At 44.2% G+C, this 21,611-nt stretch overlaps 1 protein-coding gene across 3 annotated transcripts in view; it reads right to left on the bottom strand.

The window, feature by feature from the left end:
* Positions 1-21,189, bottom strand: part of NFYC (nuclear transcription factor Y subunit gamma) — a 69,214-nt gene extending 48,025 nt beyond the window's left edge. The window contains exon 1 of one of the 3 annotated variants that reach the window (XM_075908952.1): positions 21,045-21,189. Coding sequence is in view for 1 of the 3 variants with exons in the window: in XM_075908951.1 (XP_075765066.1) it covers positions 7,322-7,451 (130 nt within the window). In the remaining 2 variants the exon portion in view is untranslated. Of the gene's footprint in view, positions 1-6,887; positions 7,219-7,321; positions 7,480-21,044 lie in introns of those variants that run through there. The other 2 variants (XM_075908951.1, XM_075908953.1) reach the window with 2 other exon arrangements.
* Positions 21,190-21,611: the final 422 nt, after the last annotated feature.

The raw sequence follows: 21,611 nt of genomic DNA on the forward strand, positions 1-21,611 counted from the left end.
TTGAAAGAGACAGTATGGGCCTTAAGCTTTTTCAAATAAAAAATAGCACCTGCAAATATTTAACTATTAATACAAACCACCGTATTTCAAAATAAGTTTTCCTTCAATACTTTTACAACAAGAAACTTCTGTAACTCAGTTTCATTTTAAACTCTCCCCCTTTATAAAAAAAAAAGGTTTTGTGCTTAAATTGCTTGGATAATAAACACCTAGTATTGTATGTTTCTTTCTAGCTTCAAAACACTATACAAACATTAGCTCCTGCAGCATTCTTGTGATTTATTATACCTACTTCCATTTTGGTGGACTGAGGCACAAGACTTACCCAAGATCACAGTGAGTTGAAGAGTCATGAATTGAAGTGAGGAATTACTAGTTGCTACCTGTAATCCATTAGATTGCAGTCGAGTGAGAGAATGCACATATGAAACAGAACTTAACCTGGTCATGCAATTCTCTTGAAGGACATATTATGGGATGAAGGCCCTGATTCTGAAAAGAGTCATGCATATGATTAAATTTAATATGTCAGTAAACACATTGCATTTAATGGAACTACTGACATTTAAAAGGTAGGCATGTACCTACGTCTTTGTAGGAGCAGGGATCAAGACTCCGTATTTGTTGTTGTAACCTCCAAAAGGAAGCAACTATTCTTTAAACCTGCACACCAAGGGCAAAGTACTTTGTCATATAATATCACATACACCACACATTAAAGAATGCCATTTGTTATCCGTGTGCATATATTAGTTATGCAAACCTATTTCTCTAATTTTAATCCTAAGGATGCTCCTCGCTCTTAATTATAAATTAGACACTCCAAACGTACACACCATAGGGTTTATTCTACAATATGACCATTGGCTGCCTTAAGTGCCCTAAAAGGCATGAAACTGAATACAAGAGACCCAAGAACAGATGAGCCGGGCCCCGGGCAAGATGGGGGAGCTTGCTCTGTGCTCCTGGAAGGGACAGGGCCTCAGATGGAAAGGGCGAGACCTTGGGCTGAAGGGGATGAGCAGCCAGCCCTTAGTGCTACCTGGACTGTGCCTCCCCACCCACGAGGGCCATCTGGAGTGCACTCTCCAGGGCTCTACAGTGTAGTGTTTTGACGGTGATTTAAAAGTCCTGGGGCTTCAGCCCCTGCTGCTGCTCTAGTAGTGCTGGCCAGGAGCCCTGGACCCCTTTGAAATGCTGGGCCCCAGGACAACTGCCCCATTGACAGGCCTGCCTGTTCTTAGTGCAGTACATGACCTAAAGTGTCATCGTGTAATTGCAAAATACCCAAATTTAATATTTTAAAAAGGCGATCTATTTAAAAAGTAAGTAAAACTAATCTGAATTGCTGTGTGTCAGTTATTTTAGTTTCCCTTCTTCTTTTGAACCAAGGAGCACAAGGTCACAAGGAAGATTTGGTATTTTAAAAGTTAAACATTTACTAAAATGTTTATATTTTCCCTTTGCACTCAATACTCCCCTGGTTTGGTTTCAGTGTTGGCAAGATTTTTTTTCCAGTACAGAATAAAAACTGATGCAGGAAGCCCTCAGATAGGGAAGGTAAGTATTCTTCAGATGTACTTTGTATTTTATATAAATTCAATGCCAAATACTGACTACAGAGGTAAAAAGGCCTCTAATAATCTGAACACTTTTTGAGTAAGGTCTATTTCACATGGTAAATACTACTCTGCATACATTTGAATAAACCAAAATGGTGCAATTTGTCTCCTAACTTTCATCTCATTCACTCAGGGAATCCAGTATGAAATATGTGCTCCATATTGTGGTTTTATAAATTTAAGTCGTTGTATGTAACAACACAGCTTTGCAAACCATGAGTTTGCCAGTCCAGGCACAACAAACATTTACTCACTTGCTGTTATTCATGATCATGATGTGAATAATAAGTAAATGATATGTAACTCACCTCTCTCTCTCTCTCAAAAAAAAAAATGTTACTTACACCCAAAAAGTAGAACTGTGGAAGGCTGATGTAGTATAGTTTTTAATTTAACTTTTTTTTTTTTAAAGCACTTACATAAATGACAATTTCTTAGTACGATCTCAATAGAAAACACGTCAATGTGAAAGCCAGCAACATAGCTGTAATTTGTGGGTCTTTACCTTTGGAACTTATATCTCTTGGCAGTCCAGCAAAGCCTGGATTTGGTGATATTTGGGGCCTGGCATAAGTTATACTAGTTATTTATATACAATAGAGGAATACAAACAGATTTTAGAACAGAAAAATCACAAATACCCACATACACTTTAGTATTAATAGACAGCCAAACAATATAATTGGCAGAAAGAGCCTTAACTTTCTATTTATTATTTGGATCTGACAGGGTTCGATATATCATACTAAGCTCAAACACAGAAGCTCTAGCACCTTTAGAGCAAACTAAGAACTATATTTCTTAGCTTTTCTGTACAGGTTGAAGCTCTCCAGTCCAGCAACATCTGTGGTCCAGCATGATTTTAGTTAGCTGGGTGTCCACTTCTCATGGGCATGGCCAAGTTTCTCGAGGTCCCCTAAAGTTTGTTTACAGCCACCAGTGCTGGCTCTCAGTATTTTGTGCTGTGATTTAGTTATAATTTACCCCAAATGTCTTTGAAGAACCCAGTAAGCAGTGGAAGTGGTGGTAATGTTGCTAGACAATAATGACCTCCCGTGATCTGACAAATTATCTGGTTCGGCACCGATCAGGTCCCAAGGGTGCTGGACTAGAGGGGTTCAACCTGTAGTATTTTTAATATCAACCATTAAACCGTAAAGGGAGGGTGTGTGGGGGGGGAGGGGGGAGAGAATAGAGAGAATTGTTCAAAATAGCAAACTATCAGCAGACACCAGTCGTAAAAATAATAGAAAGCAAAGAATCTCCTTGTAATTATTTAATGCCTACACAAGTATGGATTTGAAAATTGCAGATACGGACAGGAAGGTTTATTTTGTATATGAAGATAAATAATTTTCCTATTTTTTTATTCATTCTGTTTATCAATGTACTTTGTAAATAATAAACTGTGTGAAAAAACAAAATTTAAAACCACTTATTTCTCCGACATTTACACAAGGAAATACTTAAGTCCACTGCCTCAGATGCTGAATTGGTAGGGAGGTAGAATAATCCACAAAGTATTGTACATTTTGAACTTGGACAGTTCTGTCCTATAAAGAGCATACCATACAAGTGCCACCAATCTTCATCCTATACAAGTCTGTGTCACCTTCAGTGAGCAAAAGAAAAAGACTGCTTAGACTGACCCAACATTATACAAAGTGACCAAGTAGGGCAGGAAGTTAAACAGACTACAGAAAGCCCCCCAGGACTCAAAAAAGACTCCTGGACAAGATACGTGTCAGGATTGTAAGAGAATTTTTTTTTAATAAGGAAAAATATCCCAACAATAACTCTTAGTAAGTTTTAGTATTTTGGAAGTTTGTTCCTGAAATCAATATTCGTATAGCAGGTACTATGCTTTTGGACACTTGAAGAGACCAGGAAATGAATTCATTAATCTTTTGCGAAACAAAACTTAAAAGCTGGCACAAGAGACGACAACATAAAGAGCCAATTTGTAATAAAGTGAAATATGTCCTTAAATTGTCAGAGACTGATTCACATGACCATACAAGTTAAAAATATAGGTTCTTTATCACAGCATACGAGACTCAAATTTATAATCCTTTGGTTGTAGAATGACTTCCATTGGAAACAACATTCAACCATTTTATATCCCACTGCTGGTTTTTAAACCCAGAGACAACAGTGTTCCCTCGCTATAAACTTCATCTACAAAATTTCACTACATAAAAAGTCAATTGCAATAACAATGGGAACACACATATACAGGTACTGAATTTAAACTAAACACTCACTTTGCCATAACATGGACTTGAAACACAAAAAATGAAATCTGTTTCTCTCAAACTGAGATCCCAAACCTGCATTCATTAAACTCTCAAAGAAACAGATAGGAGTACTGGGTGAGCACAGAATACAGGATTAGGCTACTAAGTTTAATTTACTCAGTGCAGTAGAGGGAAAGTGCATCTCCTTCCCTTCCTGCCCTGCAAAGTGATGAGGAAGAAAGGAGACAGAAGCTGGTCCCATTCATAAATAAATTCATTCCTAGCTCTATTGAAACACTTTTATAATTTCTTCAGTCTTTAATATAGTTAAATAAAACATGTATCTATCTTAATTAGACTCTTAACTGTTAAGAAACTGCATGTGTATTAGTAAGAATTGGACATTAAAATGTGCCTTTGGTAAGGATTTCTTATCCTCTCTACACAGCATGTGTGCACACTAGAGACACATACACACTTCCTTCTAGCCTCTGATTTCCCTTTCAAAATGGCTCAGTGCACCTTCCTTTAATTTCTTTGGGGGAAATATCTTAATCTTGACAGGGAATACTTTCAACTGTCATTCATCTTTTGCTTGAAAATGTTATTAATTATCTTCATAATCACAGTAAAAGTCCACTGAGTCTGGCTGGTAACCCTGTTCCAAGCTTTAATATCACTACAATTCACATACAAGAAGGAACCCTCCCAGCAGTGTTCTTGGTAAGATGAGTGCTTGGGAGAGATTCAGGTGTGGCCCTCTGATTAGCAGATCACCCACCCAGAAGCACAGGTTTCTACCAATGGTGCACCTCCGTACGGGCATCAGTGCACATACTCTAATAAACTTATCCATGTGCAGAATAAATGTAAGTACTGCCCTCCAATATAGATGATTTTGGCTGTTAGGCCTGGTTATGGATGTGAGAAATCCACACCCTTGAGAGTGGCACTGTTAAGCTGCCCCAAGTCCCTTTGTAGACAATGTTAGATTGAGCTACACTGCCTCTAGAAGTGTATTATCTACACTGACAGGAGAACACCTCCCACCAGAATGGGTAGTGCCTATACTGAAGCAACACAGTTGCGTTCGTGTAGTGTTTTGTGTATACAAGCTCTTAGTGTAGCACCCCATACTTTATCACCCTCTCTGATTTGGAACTAGCACTCCTACAACCCAGAACTAGCACTGATACAACCCTGAAGTCAAAGCTGAATGGAAGACAATGATATGTGAGATTCGTTTAAGTTCAAAATATCTATTTTGAACAATTAGTTTCTGAAGACCGTGGACTTTTTAAACTTGACTCTTGGTAAAGTTTAATTCTAGCATGCAGTCCTTTATTGCCACAGTTATTAACATCACAGAATAGTCATTCTCCTTTAAGATCCAGAAGTAATGTTCTGGCCTGCTTTTCCATCTCCTATACAAAAATAAGATACAAACATAACTACTTTGGGCTTTCAGAAAACCACTCCCATGGCCAATAACTGAAGATTAGAAAGATAAGAGCATCAGAATAGGAATACTGAATCTGTGTCATGCAGTTCACTCAGGCAATGCAACAACTGTAATGCCAGGGAGATTTAGAATATTTTGGTATGTGTATAGAACAGAGAAGAACTGTGATGTAATTTGGACCACTGTTGAAAATTATTTCTAATTTAGATCTATAGCCTATTCATGCCAACTCTGATGTTCCCAGACATTAGAAGTAACTTCATTTTTAACACAGATGTTCTCCCCCACCCCCCTTCAATGTGGTATAAACAAACTTTGTCCTTCATTCTCTAAACTCGAAGGAGCAGTATTTCAAGGTCACTCTTCATAGCAAATGAAGGCCTCACTCCAGCAACTTTCACTGCAGCACCATTTCAACTGCAAGAGCAATAAATAAATATGGAATACAAATATTTTATTCAGTTTGCCATGCAGCTCTTCTGTACTGAAAAACTTCTAAATTAAGAGCTCTCTTATTTTGTTTCCATGGCTGTTCTTTGCAGAACTACAGATCTTGTAAGACTGCTCTACTGCAGGAACATTCCAGTGACCTTCAATCCTTATTTGCAAATAAAAAGGAAAACAATGGGCTGCTTATACTTGTCAAGTGTTTTGTTGATGTTTGTACAAGGCTTCATTACTCACAAGAACTGAATAGTTACTGATTAGCAACCTATGTGCTAATGTTAGGTTTTATATACCCTAACCTAAAACATGGCATTATCTGCAAGGGCAACAGAATGTGCTGCACCTACTATGACTTTCACACTCTGATAATAGTAAGACTACTGCAATTTTTAAGAAGGCTGTATATGAAGTGACAGACAGTTTGTAGTGCATGCTATCTAAAGAGTTAACTGTCTTCATAAAGGATGTAATTTAAAGGATTAATGTAGTTCCTTTTCAGTCAGGCACTGGAGACATTATGAATAACCTGCAGTGAGAATGAAGACAGCAACATTTTAAACATCATTATACAGCCATTTTAAAGCAGTAATTCTATTCAGGATATACAGGGGGAAAGTTATGAAAGAATTTAACTTTATGATTCAGGGCCCTGAAGATGAAATCCTACAAACAGTAAAGCGTATCTGTATACAAATTCACAACAGTATTACTGGTGGTCTTTGTATCTTTAAAGTAAAAAGAAATGTGAAGAAAAATTCACGCAGAATATTACATTTTCTTCCTCTATGAAAGCGTCAACGCACTTTAACAAAGAAAAATTATTCTGAAAATAGTTCAAGCTTTGAACCTCCATATTCGTTGCTTAGAATAAGTATTTTATATATCACTGTAATTCTTTGCAAACTGGTAGTTTCTTCATCCATCTTCTCTTATCTCTACTGAACTACTAAAACATAGTTGAAGGGCATGCAAAATCCAAACACAACACAAGGTACAGTAGGTGTGCTGTAAGGTATGTAAGGAATGTAAAGTGGCCATTTTCTGAGACAGTTCAACTTATCTCCTCTCATTAAAGCTAGACAGTTTGTGATTTCCACATAAAACAAAAATTAAACTTACCAGGAACTGCATTAATTTTACATGCAGCTTATTATCCCTCTTCAGACAGGGAGAAGCAATTCACTCCTATCCATCCCCCACAAAAAAGGAAGAGGAAACAAAGGCAGCAAGAGATGCAGAGAAATGATTGCAGAATGTCCAATGCAGTACATAACTGAACAGCTGCCCTCTCAGCAAACTATTCGCCATTTTTCTTTGTCTTTCAGCTGACCCCTGCCTCACTGAAAAACTCCCGAGTCGCCAATGAAACACTGTGCAGCCTCCTTCCACTTTAACAGTCAAAGGCATTCAATCTACCATGCTATTTGACACCAAATCTTGCCTCCACTGCTATCTCATTGGTTAAGCTCCTTTATCTGTTAGGCTCACAGAGTCTGGATTGGCTGCTCATGTCATCACTAACCTCCATTGTACACTTCCTGTTTTAAAGTTACCTTGAGATGCAGAACAGGGGTCAGACGCAGACTTCAAACTAGAAGGAAACTTATATAAGGAAATATTTAGTAAACAGACATAATACAAAAACTGACAAGATATTTCTATCCAAAGGAATTGCTCTTGCATGCCTAACAGCTTTCCTGATACTAACGTACTATTTCCCGCCCCAAGGATTTCTTATTGGCTATCTGTGTTCCAATTAAAAAAATTAAGATAATGTAGGAGCTTCTGATTGGCCAGATAGGTTGTCTGTGTAGCATCAGTATAGTACCCTTTAGCAGTTAATCTGAGAAGACAGTAGGCACACTGGAAAGTTATTATGTGAAGACCCTATAGGGTTTTCTTTATTATAAGGCAGGAAAAGACAGCCAGAGACAATTAAACTAACAACTTTAAATTTAACATAGCAGAATTGAGGTCATCTATATAAACCCTAGTCTCAATTATTTGCAGAAGGCCTATTATGGCTTTCCAAAACAGATCTGTCTTTCTAACTAATTGTATTTTAAAAAACAAGACAAGGCAACTTTAAAGTTGACGAAATGATTACCCAAATCATGAAGAGCCAGTTACAGGTTGCACATGAACTAGGGTTGCCAATTGCTAAAACAGTTTTTATGGACAGTATAAGGGAAAAAATTACAGACAATCAAAGTTTTATACACTCATTCTGATGCAATATAAATATGCTCAAAAGGTTATTTCCTCAGGAAAATTTGGCATTGACCACTATGGGAAGACAGGATACTGGGCTAAATGGACCTTAGGTCTGATCCAGTCTGGTCGTTTTTATGAACAATATTCAGTGTTTTTATTCATACACCACAACGGCAATGTTATTATGCTAGTTTAACCTACTTACTAGACATATCTACATCCTCCAAATGCTCCAGTTTGTGATCATACATTGCAACAGCCACACTGTTAACCACTGGTTTAGTAATTTTTCCAGGTCCATTTTTGACAGTCAATCTTCCAGCATAGAAGTGGCCAGTTTATTTCTTATATTTAAGTGACTGCCCTGCTGTGACTTACCAGGGGGAGCCTGTGGTAGACTGCTACACCCAGCCCATTGTACCCTGTTCCACAGAGCCCCCCCCTCCTTCCCCCGACATACCAAGTCTGGCAGGGATATGTGCTACACACACTCCCACCAAAAGTTGCTGTTGTGCTGATACTAAGGATGCCACAGAAGGGTTCAAAGCCAGAGGCAAAGGGCAGCCCTTGCCAAGGAGCAGCAGCTTGGAGGGAGCCCCCGGACAGGAGAATTCACCTTTCTGCCTCTGTCCCGGGAATGGTATACTCTCTGGAGCTGCCTTAAGGTGCAGAACTTGCCCCAGGGACAAGTAGAAGGGACCTCTTAGCTCCAATGCAGAGGTTGGTGGGTTTGTGTGTTTTGTTTTTAACTGAAATCTAAATGTTTTTTATAGAGTCTATTGGTCTAGGACCAACTTTAGCTCTGTTTTACAGACTGCCCGTGAATTTACTGACAGTTGGCAACCCTGATGTGAACCCTTAACTCAGCTCACTTTGCAAATGCAGTAAAATACATGTCAGAACTTGCATGTACATTTTCTTATCAATCAGTAGTGTATAAGTGCAATTCAAGAAATGAGGCAGATACTGAAATTAGATAGATACATAGGAGACATATACCATTAATATTAACTGAGAAATATAAATAGTTGAAATATGTTTTACTTAGTATACAGCCGGTTATGAATAGTTCATTGCATATTTATCATTAGTGATTTTCATGGACTGTGTGGCACTCATAGTAGCAGCAGCAGCCAGTAGTAGAATGTTATACAGATAGCATAACTGAAGAAAATAATACTGTATTTGGAAAAAAATCATCCAGGTAGAAACAGACATCACAAATGCCCTATTCCATTAACCTTGTGAGGATCATAATGGGATCATTTTTTGAGGAGTACAGGATCTTTTGAAAAAGGTTTTTTCCCTGAAAGAGCCGTGTCTAGACAGTAGTTTCACTTTGAAGAAGCCCTTTTTCGAAAGAACGCACTGCCACCATTATGCAAATGAAGTCCGGGAAATTCAAATCCCGGCTTCTTTTGCAATTTCAATCTGTCTAATTTGCATCCCTCTTTCGAAAGAGGGATGTAGTCTAGACATGCCCATGAACTTCACTGCTTCACTAGGGGAAAGGAGTCCATGATACCCAATTGACCATTGACCTTACAAAACACTTCATGAACGAAACAAGAATGCCAAGATAGCCCTTTACCTACCTACTCTAATTATTTCATTCTGCAAGTGTTAACTGATTAAATGGGATTTTACATCCCTAGTGCAGAGTTAACCGGTTAACCAGTTATACACAATCAGTTAATTGCATAAACAGAGGCACAGGCTCATCTGTTAGTGTGCATGGTTAAACACAGCCACTGTATCCCCCCTACACTGCTGCCTCTGTATCAGTGGCAGCAATGCGGGGGAAAGGGGAGGGAGGGGGAGTAGGCGGGAGCCAGTATGTACAGGGAGCCGGCTCTTAAGCCAGAGACACCTGCCCTGCTGGGGAGCTACCTGCTCCCCCTCCTCCGCCTTTACTTGTCTTATTTTTAAAATATAGAAACAGCAGCACAGTGGGAGGTGCAGGTGGGAGCTGACTGCCCCCCACCCATGTGTGACTGCTTTCAGTGGTTCCACATTTACTTTAATAAATTGCATTTAACATCCCTAATACATATAGGCTGTGTCTAGACTGCATCCCTTTTTCGTAAAAGGGATGCAAATTAGACATATCGCAGTTGCAAATGAAGTGGGGATTTAAATCTCCCCAGCTTCATTAGCAAAAAAGCTGCCGCTTTTTTCCGGTTCGGAGCTTTGCCGGAAAAAAGCGCCAGTCTAGACGCGGATCTTTCAGAAAATAAAGCCTTTTCCGAAAGATCCCTTATCCCTCGTTTTAAAAGGGATAAGGGATCTTTCGGAAAAGGCTTTACTTTCCAAAAGATCCACGTCTAGACTGGCGTTTTTTTCCGGCAAAGCTCCAAGCCGGAAAAAAGCGGCAGCTTTTATGCTAGTGAAGCGGGGGAGATTGAAATCCCCGCTTCATTTGCAACTGCGATATGTCTAATTTGCATCCCTTTTACGAAAAAGGGATGCAGTCTAGACACAGCCATACTGAAATAGAAAGGCATTTTGTGCTTTGGATAGGTATTTAGCAATATCTACAGAAGCAACTTATCTGTATTTTGCACAGCAGGTTTTAAACAAATTGTATCCCAAAATGTTTTCCACCCATGGTGTCCAACTAGATCTGAAGCAGTAGCTACTATAGTGGCTATAGCAAACTAGGCGCACTCAACCAGCCAAATAGCCAGATATGGCTACTGTGCGGGACACCATGGCTTTACACAGTTAATACTAAGTGTTAATTTCTCTTTCCCTCTATTATTCTATGGTAAAAAGATTAAACACTAAAAGATTAAGACAGACCCAAACAGCTGAAAGAAATAGTTGCATTTCAAAAAATATCTACCCTAGAAGAATATGAAATATTATTAAAATTAAATTTCATTCTTTTTTATACTGTTTTTAAAAATCTCTAAAAATTGAGTAATGCTTAGATTATCTCCCTGTAATACTATGTGCCTTATTCTGGTCTGCTGGACACTTTATTCTTACCATGAAATCAAGTGGAGTAAAGCCAATATTAAGCACATCTGAAAAATGTCACACAAAAGCTAGATGAAGATTCTGGAAGACAGCAAGTAAGTAGCACATTTGCATCTCTGACTGATTATATGGCTTATTAGTTATCCTGGCTATTGAAAGCTATCACTGCATGCATACAGATAAAAGTTTTCAGAAGTAACACAATCTACTGCAAGGTATTCGGGTATGCCATTAAAAACAGATAGTGGCACCAAATAGACTAATAGATAACAACATTCTGCTCTCAAATGCATAGAATCAAAAGATAGATGAAACATAACATTCTGATGGCCTATGCAACATGGAAGCTTGATCACTGTAAAGAACTTAAATTTACAGCACACCCACTTTTTCCTTTCTAAATTTAATGGCAGTACAGACTTCCAAATGAACAGGTTACAAAAATTAAAATTATTTATTTGGAGCCTAAAACACAGGCACTGAGCAAGCTTCCACCATTGCCCTAACAATGTTTAGCCGGAGAAACTATCTTTAACTGGCATTTTTCCTCTGTCAGTGTTTGGTTTAATACTGAGACTGACAGGAGGTGGCTTCTGCAATGTGACAAACATCCTCAAGGAGTTGAACTGATACTTCCAGGCCACTGCATGTAGATGGCCATCAGATGGGGCTGAAGCTCCCTTTTAGTCATTAACTGTTTGAGATGGATGTGACTCAATCTAGAGATGAAAAGGCTCCATATCCAATGATCAGAGCCCTTCAGTATTCTCTCTCCCAATAGCTTGTATAAATAGCTAGCTCCCAGGCATAAAAACTGCATAAGAACAGAATTCAGATACACATTGGACAAAGGATTAAACAGTATAACTGTTGTCAAGACTCTGAAAGTTTACCAGGAAGGGAAAGGAGGTTTTTTTGCTCCAAATTTTCCACCACTGGTCCCAATCATTAAACAGGTGGGAGTGTAAAACAGAAAGGACTCCCAGCACATGCCAGTGTATAAACAGTGTTGTCTAACTGTCTCCTACAGGTTCACATAGCACAGGGCTTGAAATACCAGTTGCTGCCAGTGCCTTATCTACACCATCAGTGATGTTACATAACATGGAACAAATACTAGTAGAGAACATTACTGAAAACTGGATATATTTCAGCGGCAGTCATACCAGTGCCAAAAACCAAAGTAAAAGAATGTCTCTACTCCTACTTGGGAATCCCCTGCATATGTGGCCATGGATTGGATTACAGGACGCCCCCGCTATACGTCATCTTCTCTTTGCGCAAGCTGGCCCCCTCTATTTTTTTTCATGTGACATAGCAGGGAAATGGGAGGACTTATAACATCAGTTTCTACAAGTGTCAACTACATTAGTGCGGAACTGATGTATACTGGGGCAACGTATAGCAGGGATGCCCTGTAGTCCTTTTAACCACAGCCTCACAGTAGTTCATGTGGTTCACAGTGGTTCACGTTCAGCTGATTACCTATGACTCCCAAATCTTTTTCAGAATCACTGCTTTTCAGGATTAAGTTCCTCACTATTAACTATGACCTACATTCTCTGTTCTTAGGTCTATTATTTAGCCATATTAAAATGCATAATATTTACTTGAGCCATCTTACCAAGCCATCTAGATTGCACTGTGTCTGTGACTTGTCCTACTCAATACAGAATCATATATCCACATGGTTAGAAGGGAAACCAAGAGTCATCTAGTGTAAGTCCGTATCAAGATGCGGGATTTGCTGTGTCTAAACCAGTGGTTCCCAAACTTTTCGGCATCACACCCCCTTTCTGATTTTTGAGAAACCCTCATGCCACCTCACCCCCACCCCAGCAGCAAAACTTGAGAGAAAAAGAACTGACCGGGGACAAAAAACAAAAATAGCAAGGGGATTGACCGGGAGGATGGGGGTGGGGCCTGGGTCACCTTGCACCGCCCCCCCTGGAATTCCTTCACCCCCCCCCCCCAGTTTGGGAACCCATAGTCTAAACTCTTAAAGACAGATGGCTATCCAGCCTCCTTTTAAAAACCTCCAGCAAATGAGCATTCACAGCCTCCCTAGTCCTCCAATCTGTCTCATCTGCAAATCTTATCACTGATGCTTATATTTTTTCTTCCAGGTCATTAATACAACTGTTAATAATTTAATGGAGGGGTAGGGAACCTATTTGCGGGGGGGGGGGGGCAGCACCTGCAGGGACACTATTTGAAACACACCCAGCAGGGGTCAGGCCCCCAGCACTCATAACAGTGGCACACTATGCTGCGGAGAGCACAGGGGGTCCAACCACTGCTGCTGCCCATGCCAACTCCCCCCTCTTCCATCCTCCCCTCTCCCCCGGTAATCCCCGAGGCCAGGTCCCTCAGGAGAAAGGGTGCCATGGGGCTAGAGGGTAGGGTAGTGGCAGGAAGGGGCAAGGTTTGGGGATGAGGGCAGGCAGCTCTGCGGGAGCTCCCACCTACCCCCACCCCTACTGCTGCTTCTGTATCAGAGACAGCAACAGGGGGAAGAGGGAAAGGCTCACTGGTTAACCATTTAACTGTACAGGCAGTCCCCGGGTTACGTACAAGATAGGGACTGTAGGTTTGTTCTTAAGTTGAATCTGTATGTAAGTCGGAACTGGCGTCCAGATTCAGACACTGCTGAAACTGACCGCCAGTTCTGACTTACATACAGAATCAACTTAAGAACCCCAGGCGTCCCCAAGTCAGCTGCTGCTGAAACTGATCAGCAGCTGATTCCAGGAAGCCCGGGGCAGAGCAACTCTGCCTCGGGCTTCCTGTAGTCAGCGCTGGTCAGTTTCAGCAGAAGCTGACTTGGGGACGCCTGGGGCAGAGCAGCTGGGGTGCTACTGGACCAACCCAGCAGCACCCCATCTGCTCTGCCCCAGACGTCCTGATTCAGCCGCTGCTGAAACTGACCAGCAGCGGCTGAATCAGGACCTGGGGCAGAGCAGCTGGGGTGCTGCCGGGTTGGTCCAGTAGTGCCCACGGGCGCTGCAGGACCAATCGGCAGCGCCCCAGCTGCTCTGCCCCAGAGTCCAAAACAAAAGCCTGGTCTGCTGGGGGGGGGGGGGAGCACACTAGCTGCGCCCCCCCCCCCCCCCAGCAGACCAGGGACACGGGGAGCAGAGCCGCAGCGGCAGCGGGGTGCCGCGCCTCTGAGGCTTTGCTCTGGCAAAGCCTCAGAGGCGAGGGACCCCGCCACGGCTGCGGCTTCAGTCTGGGTGCCTGTGGTCTGCTGGGGACGGCCCCCAGCAGACCACAGGCACCCGGACTGAAGCCGCAGCCGCGGGGGGTCCCGCGCCTCTGAGGCTTTGCCAGAGCAAAGCCTCAGAGGCGCGGGGAACCGCCGCTGCTGCCGCTCCAGTCTGGGTGCCTGTGGTCTGCTGGGGACGGTCCCCAGCAGACCACAGGCACCCTGACTGAAGCCGCAGCCGCGGGGGGGTCCCGCGCCTCTGAGGCTTTGCCACAGCAAAGCCTCAGAGGCGCGGGGAACCGCCGCTGCTGCCGCTTCAGTCAAAACGGCAGCAGCGGCGGTTCCCCGCGCCTCTGAGGCTTTGCTCTGGCAAAGCCTCAGAGGCGCGGGACCCCCCCCGCGGCTGCGGCTTCAGTCAGGGTGCCTGTGGTCTGCTGGGGACCGTCCCCAGGAGACCACAGGCACCCAGACTGGAGCGGCAGCAGCGGCGGTTCCCCGCGCCTCTGAGGCTTTGCTTTGGCAAAGCCTCAGAGGCGCGGGACCCCCCGCGGCTGCGGCTTCAGTCCGGGTGCCTGTGGTCTGCTGGGGACCGTCCCCAGCAGACCACAGGCACCGGGTCTCAAGGGGCAGCAGCAGCGGTTCCCGCGCTTCTGAGGCTTTGCTCTGGCAAAGCCTCAGAAGCGCGGGAACCCGCCCGGTGCCCCTGGTCTGCTGGAGACGGTCTCCAGCAGACCAGGGGCACCGGAGCAGCTTACGAACGGGGCTTTCTCGCCCCGACTTCCGGGGCGAGAAAGCTCCGTTCGTAAGTGCGGATCCGACGTAAGTTGGATCCGCGTAAGTCGGGGACTGCCTGTATACACTATCACATCCCTACTCTACCCATTAATTTCATTTGGTGATCCTTAGTTCTTATGTTATGGGAACAAGTACATAATTTTTCCTTATTCACTTTCTCCACTCCAGTCATGATTTTATAAACGTCTATCATGTACTACCTTCGTCTCCTCTTTTCTGAGCGGAAAAGTCTTTATAATTTCTCTTCATAAGGTGGCCGTTTCAAATCCCTAATAATTTTTGTTGCCCTTTTCTGAACTTTTTCCAATGTGAAAAGATCTTTTTTGAGATGAGGCGACTGCATGTGTACACATTATTCAAGATGTCGGTGTACCAGGGATTTATATTGAGGCAATAAAATATTCTGTTTAATTTTCTATCCCTTTATTAAAGACTAACAACACTTTAGTTTGCTTTTTTGACTGATGCTGCACATTGAGTGGATGTTTTCAGAGAACTATCCACAGTGACTCCAAAACCTCTCTCGAGCGGCAATAGCCAATTTAGTCCCCATCATTTTGTAAGTATAGATGGAATTATATTTTCCAATAGGTATTACTTTGCATTTATCAACATTAAATTTCATTTGCCATTTTGTTGCCCAGTCACCTAGTTGTCAGACCCTTCTGAAGTTCTTTACAGTCTGCTTCAATGTTAACTATATTGAGCAGATTAGTATCACCTACACATTTTGCCACCTCACCGTTTACCCCTTTCTCCAGATCATTTATGAATACGTTGAATAGGATTGGTCCCAGTACAGATCCCTACAAGACACCACTAATTACCTCTCCATTCTCAAAACTGACCACTTATCCTACCCTTTGTTTCCTTTTAACCAGTCCTCTCATGGGTTGAGAACCTTCTCTCATTCCATGACTACTTACTTTGCTTAAAAGCCTTTGGTGAGGGATCTTGCCAAAGCCTTTTTTGTAAATTTAAGTACACTATATCCAATGGATTCCCCTTGTTGATGCCCTCAGAGAACTCTAGTAAATTAGTAAGGCATGATTTCCATTTACAGAAACTATTTTGACTTTTCCCCAACAAATTGTGCTTATCTGTGTGTCTGACAATTCTGTTCTTAACTATAGTTTCTACTAATTTGCCCAGAACTGACGTTAGACTTACGGGTCTGTAATTGCCAGGTTCACGTCTAGCGTCCTTTTAAAAGATTGGTATCACATTAGCTATATTCCAGTCATTTGGCATACCAGCTGATTTAAAGGATAGGTTATAAACCAATTACTAGTTCCACAATTTCACATTTGAGTTGTCAGAACTCTTGGGTGAATGTCATCTGATCCTGGTGACTTATCACAGTTTAGTTTATCAAGTTGTTCCAAAACCTCCTCTAATGACACCTCAATCTGGGACAATTCCTCAGATTTGTCACCTAAAAAGAATGGCTCAGGTTTGGGATTTTCCCTAACATCCTCAGCCATGAAGACTGATGCAATAAATTCATTTAGTTTCTTCACAATAACCTTATTGTCCTTAAGTACTCCTTTTGCACCTCAATCATCAAGTGACCCCACTGGTTGTTTAGCAGGCTACTTACTTCTGATGTACTTAAAAGAAAAAAACTGATTTTTCTGTGGGTCAGTGGCCCCCAACTCTAAAAATTTCCCCACCCCTGCTTTACATTAAATATGAACAAATCTCTGATGCATGCACAAATACTACACATTTTACAGAAGAAGAAAGAAAAGTACAGGTTAAGCGACTTGCTCAGTCACCCAACTGGACAGTTGGAATAGATTTCAGTGGTCCTGATTCTCAGTCCCATAATGTAACTACTAAATAACAATCCTGCCCTGCTATACAGGTGTACAAATATATAATACAAAATTTCTGGTCAAGTAAATGGAAAGTATCCACCCTGAATGGCACTGAAACTCATTCATTCCACTGTGTTTATTAGGAATGAAGTGCTCTAACTAAAATTTATTACAAACATTAAAATTCATTAACATTTGAGTGAAAAAAGTGATTCACAGTGAAAGGTGACTCAAAACAGTGATGTTAAAATACATTAAGGCAGAAAGGAGTGAAGACCTATGTACAGCCAGTCCCCGAGTTGCAAACGGTTGACTTACGACCGTTCGCAGTTATGACCAAAATTGTCGTAAATGGCGGACCCCGAGTTACGAATGCAATCCATGCTTACAAAAGGCGCAGTCACGTGTAACTTAATGGGGTCCGACTTACGAACAAACCGAGTTACGACCAATTGCTTGGTCCGTAACTGGTTCGTAAGTCGGAGACAGGCTGTACTAGGTTATTTTGTTTGTGGCCAATATAAAAAAGTTAACTATGTCTTGTATGCTGCCAAGTCTTACGCTTTTCACCACAATTCCTAACAGTTAGCACACTGACATGAAATGGTACCTTCGATCCAACTGCATAGACTTTGGCAACTAATGAGAGTACTTACAAGAAAGGCTTATTCACAGAGATGCTTGAATAGACTGGAGCTCTCAAAACAGGAGCTTCTTCCTGAACTCGGAACACTGGGCTTAGTCAGAAATAAACAGCATGATGATCATCTGCTTCTGAACAATACATCATTAAGCACTACACTGGGAGTCAAGAGTTCTGGGTTCTAATGTTACCTCTGAGTAACATGCTGTAAACCTTCAGGAAAGATGGTCTAGCACGGGGTGGGCAAAAGGGCCTCCACGGGCCGGATTTGGCCCACCAAGCAGGTGAATCCGGCCCACAGAGGCTCTGACGCCCCTCCCGCCCCCGGGGGGAAAAGCGGAGGAGGCTTCACACGCTCCCCCACCCCCAAGCCAATGAGGGCCTGGAGGTGAGGGAGCTGCATGAAGCTTCCTTCGCCCTGCCCCAGCCCTGCAAGTAGCCCACAGCACTTCCAAGTGCCAAGTGCTCCTTGCAGGGCAGGAGGAGGCTTCCCACGCTCCCCTGCCCCCAAGCTCTGATTGGCCTGGGGCTGGGGGATCATGCCAAGCCTCTTTCAGGGCATGGGTGCCTAGTGGGAAAGGGGGGAGGGCGGCAAAGGGGCTCCCCTATCCACAGACCCATCATGCTCAGGTGTGGGTAACCCCATCCTTTTGTTTAGGCCCCGTCCCTTCTGGGGCAGTCCAAGGCTATTTCAAAAAATTTTGAAGTGGCCCCCAGGCAAAAATTATTGCTCACCCCTGGTCTAGCAGTTAGGCCTCTGGACTAAGATTTAAGGGTACATCCACACTACAGAAAAGATCAAAGCTGTCGCTGTCAATCTTCCGGGGTTCAAATGAGCAGGTCTAGGGAAGACAGCTAATTTGAACAGAGGGGGCACTCAGGTCAATGCTGGGGGAGTCCTGCTTCCACGAGAAGGAAGGGAAGTTGAAGGGAGAGTGTTCTCCCTTCGACTACCTGCAGTGTGGACAGTGCCAAAAGTAAAGTTAAGGTACTTCGACTTCAGCTATGCAATTAATGTAGCCAAAACTGCATATCTTAATTCAACCTTATCTATTAGTGTAGACATACCCTAAGAGACCTGAGTTCAATGCCTAGATCAGCCACGTATATCCTGGGTGACTTTGGGCAAATTATTAAATGAACCTGTTCCTTAGTTTCCCATCTAACTGGGACAATACTTTCCTGACAGTGGTGATGCAAGGATACAACCTATTAATGACTTCTGGAATATTCAAAATTATAAGGGCCACATAACTTTCTAGATAGAATTAGGAGTAACCACATAGCAGGAATGACTAACACCTACTTATTTCACAGGGCTATTGTAGAACTTGGTTTGAGAGACAACTTAAAACTCGTGTCCTAAACAAATGTACACGTATATTACATTTAACAATCTAGATCATTTTAAAAAATGGATTTCAAACCCATTTACTATGTTATGCTTTAATGTACTCATTTATCTCAATTGGAGACATTAAAGTTAAAGCATTCAGTTTAACTTTTGTGTATAGTTATCTACACTTTTGAAGTTCTTAGAGCTGCTATATTTGGGTTTCCACTACCACATGGGAATATGTTTAAAAATCAACTGCTTAAATTTGACGATTTTTCATTGTAAAGACATTTCTAATCATTTTAGTTGTTCTTAGGGTCTTCCCCCCGTCAAACTCTGAAAAGCAGAAATATTCTTGAGAACCTCAGATGAAAGATGTAATTGATGGGCAAAATTACTCAACTAATATTTTGTGATTGGATATCACTTCTCACTAGAAGGCTACCCCTGCTCAACTCTTGGCTTGGTGTACTCTGCAAAGTTGTCACCAAAAACTGCATTTTGGCAACAAAACAGTTAGAGTGCACATACAAGTTGCACTGCAGTGTCAGGAAAAATGCCCAAATTCGGTGACAAAAAGAATTCCACCTCTAGGAGAGATTTTTCTCTTTCCCCTTCCCTTTATTATCTACAAAGAGCCAGCATAGACCCTGCTGTTTTGTTGACGGAACTGGCTTCTGGCAGTTAGGGATGTTAGTCATCAACTAATTTAATAATCAAGTAACTACACCCAATATTAGCAGTTACACAGTTATTCGCTAGTCCTCTGGAGGTGGGGCCTTCAGCCAGTGTGCTCCTGGCCCCACTCACAAGGAGTAGTCCCCTGCCATCCCCTGTATCAGAGGCAGCTACTCGGGATGGCAGGTGGGAGCCAGTCCACGAGGGAGCCAGTTTAAAAATTGGCTCCCCCCAGCACTGGCTCCGCAGAGCCACCTGCCCCCTCCCTGCACTGCTGCCTGGATCAGCAGAAGGAGCAGCATGGGACAGGAGATTAGGAGAGGCTGATGCAGAGCATCCTCTGTCCGCAGTGGGTCCATACTGCTCTGTGGGATGCTGACGCAGCCTGTCTGAGGGGAGCTGCCCCGGGCCCATCTGATAGAGACAGCAGCACAGGGGTGTGGAGGGCATGCAGGCAACTCCACAGGATCCAATGCTTAAAAGCCAGCTCCCCAGGGGAGCAGAATGTACTACCGTGTAAAGATCTAGTCACACACACTGGAAAAGGATCGCTCAGTGCTTTATAAACATTATTTCAGTCTGTATGGGGCAAGTCCTCACCCCCTCAAGAGGACACAAGGCTCCACCAGTTCCACTCCACTGAGCTGCCTGGCTCTACAGCCTCAAAAGCAAGAAAGAGTTCTGTGGCTCCTTAGAGCAGGGGTTGGGAACCTAAGGCCAGGAGCGCCCCTGTACGGCCATCAATGATCATGACGTAATCACGGGGCCACCTAGGCGACCGCCTAATATGTCTAGGCTCACGGCCCACCCTTGCCTAAAGCTGGGGGGGAAAGGGGGTGTCAGATGTGGCCCCTGGCTTGCCTGGATCCAGCCCTCAAGGCTCAGGCCTCCTCCCCACTCCAAGTAGTAGGGAGCCCACAGGGCTGGAGGACACTAGCCTGGGCCCCGTGAAGCTCTGGTGTATGAGGGGAATGTGGGAAGTGCCTTTCTCCTTCTCAGTGGGGGGCCATGTCAGTGAGGATGGGGTTTTTCCCCCCCCCCTTCTCCCTTATGTGTTGCCCCCACAACCGATTTTTCAGGGGGTCAACAGCCCCCCCAATAAAAAGGCTCCAATCCCCCCCCCCATAAAAAGGCTCCAATCCCCGTAGAGACGAAGGGATTTATTAGGGCACGAGGGTTCGTTTCAGCCCTGCCCCACAACCTGCTTCGCTTCACCTCCAGCCACATGGCCCCTAAGCCCCCCCCCACCGAGGCACCCAGCTCCCTTGCTCCTCCATGCCCCGCCCCCTAGCCCCAAGCCCCGCCCCCTGCCCAAGACGGCACCCAGCTCCCGCCGTCCACCGAGCTCAGCGCTCCCCCCCCCCCGCTCCCCGTGCGCGCGCGAGGGAAAGGGGGTTGAATCCGTTTCCTGTTCCCTCCGCGGTCCGCTCTCCACCCCAGCCACTCAGCGCTAAGCGCTCCCCTGCCCGCCTCCTCGCCGCCAGCCAATCGGCGGCGACGCGGCCAGCTCGGCCAATGGGAGGGGAACGGGCTCGGGGCAGAGTCCGCCCCGCACCCCCTATCGGCCCGCCCGCCCCGGATCCCTGCCCCCTCCTCCACTCACCGGCCAAGCCAGCGCCGCGGCCGCCGCCGCCACCGAGCCGCCGCCGCTCTGCCTCCCGCCCGCCGGCAGAGGGGAAGCGTAATTAGGAACGGAGCGAGCGCGGAGCGGAAGGGAAACAAGATGGCGGCTGCTCCGTGAGGCGACGGAGAGGACGCTCCGCCCCTTTCCCCCCTCGGGCGAAACACGGCGCATGCCCGGGACTCGCCGCTAGCTCTCGCGAGATTTCAGTGGAGGGCGGTGGGGGCAACCACGCCTACTGGCTAGGGGGCGGGGCTTTGGGGACTGGGCGGTGCCAGAGGGAGGGGGCGGGGCAGTCCCATGGTTGCCTGGGTCATAGGCACAGTGTTGGGCAGGGGGGAAACCCAGGAGTCAACTCAGCCTCTTACCCACCCCTGAGCTGCCTGATCCCCCCCCCAAGACACATACACCCCTGACCTGGCGGAGGGGGCAGCAGGAGAAGCCAGGAGTCCTGTCTTCCCCCCCCCCCCCCCCCCACACACACACCCCTGAGCTGGCTGAAGGGGTAGAAGCAAAACCCATGAGCGCTGACATTCCCCCCGACTCCTG

This window comes from Pelodiscus sinensis, chromosome 25 (assembly GCF_049634645.1).
Source record: "Pelodiscus sinensis isolate JC-2024 chromosome 25, ASM4963464v1, whole genome shotgun sequence".
In the NCBI taxonomy this organism is placed as follows: Eukaryota; Metazoa; Chordata; order Testudines; family Trionychidae; genus Pelodiscus; species Pelodiscus sinensis.